Here is a 3,019-nt window from a genome sequence, read left to right as displayed (position 1 = left end):
TTTGATTTAGGTCAGCATAAATACAGAAGACATCGTGAACAAAAAAAAAAACAAATAATGCTCAAAATTTACTGTTCAATTCGAAGATAACCTCATTTTTCTCAGAAACCTAAAAATGAAGGTTCAAACATATCAGAAAATGCCAAAAATGAATCCGCTGGTACATAAAACGATCTTTTGGACGGTAATATGGAAGCAGACAATGCCTTAGTCAACTTGCCTGGCGAATTATCACAAAAGCCATTTTATATTACTAATCCTTCGATACAGTTGCGAAAAAATTAAGGAACTGACTTGTCTGGTGTAGGTTCAGATATTACGGATCCAGCTTTGTGGGTAATCAATGACTCCACAATTAATTCAATTGCACAGAATCCGCCAAAATAATATTTAGACGTTTGTTTTTCAAATTCAAAATGGCTTTATGGTGGTTCAAATGATCATGCGAGATATCTAAGTTCAAAGCACTTTTTTCTGAGCTTGCCAATAGTCAACAAGTGCAGAGAAGTTGGTTACTCTATTCACAATCTACTGGAAAAGATTATTGCCTTCCTTACGGATTTTTCTGGAGAACCTCAACACGATTGTCTCAAGATGGATTTAACAATTGGAAACATGCTGATGTACCTTTGGCAGGGCATTAAAATGGCAAGAGCATAGAAAAATTTTACTTGGTTTGATCAGAAGAAAAGATGGATCATCGATAGGTAAGGAGCTCAAAGAACAGTAAGACCAATAAAAAATTTACTGGCGAAATATTGTCAGTCAATTGATAGCAGTCGTAAAGTTTTTGGCATCACGTAGTTTGCCATTTCAAGGATCGAACCAACAATTTGGTTCAGTTCATAATGCAATTACTTAGGATTCCTTGCGTTATCTCAAGATTGCTCAACATGTCAACAAGTATGGGAATCCAGGAAAAGGCAATACTTCATACCGATTCACATATGATGAAATCATAACACTCATAGGATCTGCAGTACAAGAAAAAATCATTCAAGAAGTCAAAGGAGCCCAATATTATTCAATGATCATTGATTCGACTCTAGATATATCACACATAGACGAACTGAGTATTGGCGTAAGATATGTTAATCCTTTTGGACAGTCTGCTGAACGATTTCTGGCGTTTGTACCCATTTTTAGCCACAAAGATGTATCTCTGGAAGAAGCTATTATGATACAACTTGAAAACTGGGGTTTGGATATAAAAGAATGTCGAGGACAATTCTACGGCAGGGCTTCTAATAAGTCTGGCATCTACTGTCCGTGTAGAAATTTCCCCGGTTGGCCCTAATACAACAAGATTTCTGGACGGATCCCGGCCGGGCTACCCCTGGCTGAGTTTCATGGACAGGACCGGGTGGGAGCTGGTCGGACTACATTTTTCTCGAATCACGTAGTCTAGGGCCGGCCGGTTATTGGCCGGGCCAACCCTGGTTATATTCCATGGTCGGGAGCCGGCTAAGCACTGGCCAGGTTAATGTTTTTGTAGAAATTTTACATTTTTTAAGAGCCGTGATATTATCAAAGACGTAATTATGAATGATAGATGAATTATTATTTAACAACAGAAATGATACAATTTTCATAAACTTCTCTATATTCAGACAATGTTTAGCCTGTACAATTACAAATTTACCGCCATATATAGCGCCTGCTGTGTCTGTCGTCTGCATAGACACTCAGTAATTTTCAATTTCGCACCTGAAATGAGAATGCTCCTTGCACTCACGTCGCGTCGTCTCTTCGAAGTTCGCAAATAAAATCGAGACTCGTAGTTAAAATCAACCTTATTTCATCAATTAGTTTGAATCCCCCACTTAGTGCGCGAATAATTATTATTTTAAATTAAAATATAGTCTTGTGTATACAGTTTTTACTTTCTTCCTTCCTAACCTTAAATCACCACGTGGCTTCCAAATTGCTATGAGATTCTATCATCAGAGAATAAAATTCTACTCCAATTTTCTTGTTAGAATTGGTTCACTTGATTTGACTTTTAAAGTTCACCGTAATCTTTACGATGAGCTTTAAAAGACAAAACAAGTTACCAATTTCTCGCCTGAACCAACATTTCTTAACCGCTTTTTGGCCGGATTACCCGACCGGATCGCGGCCGGTACTGAAGCCGGGATTCCTACACGGGTGTGGTCTGGAAACAAGAATAAAGGATCACAGTGATCTTGCTATCTATGTTCCATGCACAAATCATTCTTTGAATCTTGTGGGCTCTTGTGAAGCTAAAGCTTGTGTCGCTGCAGTAGATTACTTTTCTGCTTTACAAAAACTGTACAATTTTTTCAGTTGCAGTCCGAGTAGATGGAAAAGAATAAATGAATTGTTTTCAGCTGCTAATTCGATTCCTAAAAGTATTATAAAAAACAACTAAGAACTGAAGTCGACTAAAAATCAAGCAACCGATTTGAAAATTGAAGAAAGCGAACTTCGAATTGAGTATTCTGAGATAGTTAACAGCATCGATATGGTTGAAACCAGCCCCATGCATCGCCCCCACTTTTCTGTTCTCTTAGCATCCGGAGGGGTATCGTCGTTCAAATAAATCCAATAGATGGTGCTCCGACCAGGTAAGCCTGTTTTTTGCATCTTTTGCATTGCTTTGTATTGGTAAAACCAGTCATTTTCTATTAAAAGTGATTTATTTAAGAAAAATATGTAAAACTGAAAGTTTAAATTATAAGAACTTGTAGCCGAGTAAATTATTTATTGTGTTCAGAGTTTTTTCTAATTGCTAGTGCGAAATAATGGGATTAAAATGTGTAGCTCCGGGTTGTACGTCTGGCTATACCATCAATTCGAAGAAGTTTCATTTTTTTCTTGTGCCAAAAGATCCCAAAGAAATTAAACGGTGGAAGCAGGCTATTCGCAGAGATGACAGAAATACAGTTCGTGAACAACACTTTGGGGAAAGTGACATAATTTGGAATGCAGAAGTTACAGGCCCAGACGAAAGTGTCATGTCCACTGTATTTTGATTTCCTTTCTTATTATTATTTTT

The 3,019-nt window shown here is 37.5% G+C and overlaps 1 protein-coding gene across 1 annotated transcript; it reads left to right on the top strand.

Moving 5' to 3' along the window:
* Positions 1-594: 594 nt before the first annotated feature.
* Positions 595-1,297, top strand: LOC117173940 (52 kDa repressor of the inhibitor of the protein kinase-like). Its single transcript, XM_033362589.1, has 2 exons — positions 595-648; positions 863-1,297. The coding sequence occupies exons 1-2, from the start codon at positions 595-597 to the stop codon at positions 1,295-1,297; spliced, it is 489 nt and encodes a 162-aa protein (XP_033218480.1).
* Positions 1,298-3,019: the final 1,722 nt, after the last annotated feature.

Source organism: Belonocnema kinseyi, chromosome 5 (assembly GCF_010883055.1).
Source record: "Belonocnema kinseyi isolate 2016_QV_RU_SX_M_011 chromosome 5, B_treatae_v1, whole genome shotgun sequence".
Lineage (NCBI taxonomy): Eukaryota > Metazoa > Arthropoda > Insecta > Hymenoptera > Cynipidae > Belonocnema > Belonocnema kinseyi.
Note: the sequence above shows the minus strand (reverse complement) of the source record. Positions and strands in the feature narration are given on the sequence as shown.

Bases quoted from the DNA above. Each gene is read 5' to 3' on its own strand.
- LOC117173940 (XM_033362589.1), top strand. From the start codon at position 595: ATGGATTTAACAATTGGAAACATGCTGATGTACCTTTGGCAGGGCATT. The intron at 649-862 runs GCAAGAGCATAG...GCAATTACTTAG, and splicing joins TTTGGCAGGGCATTAAAATG to GATTCCTTGCGTTATCTCAA.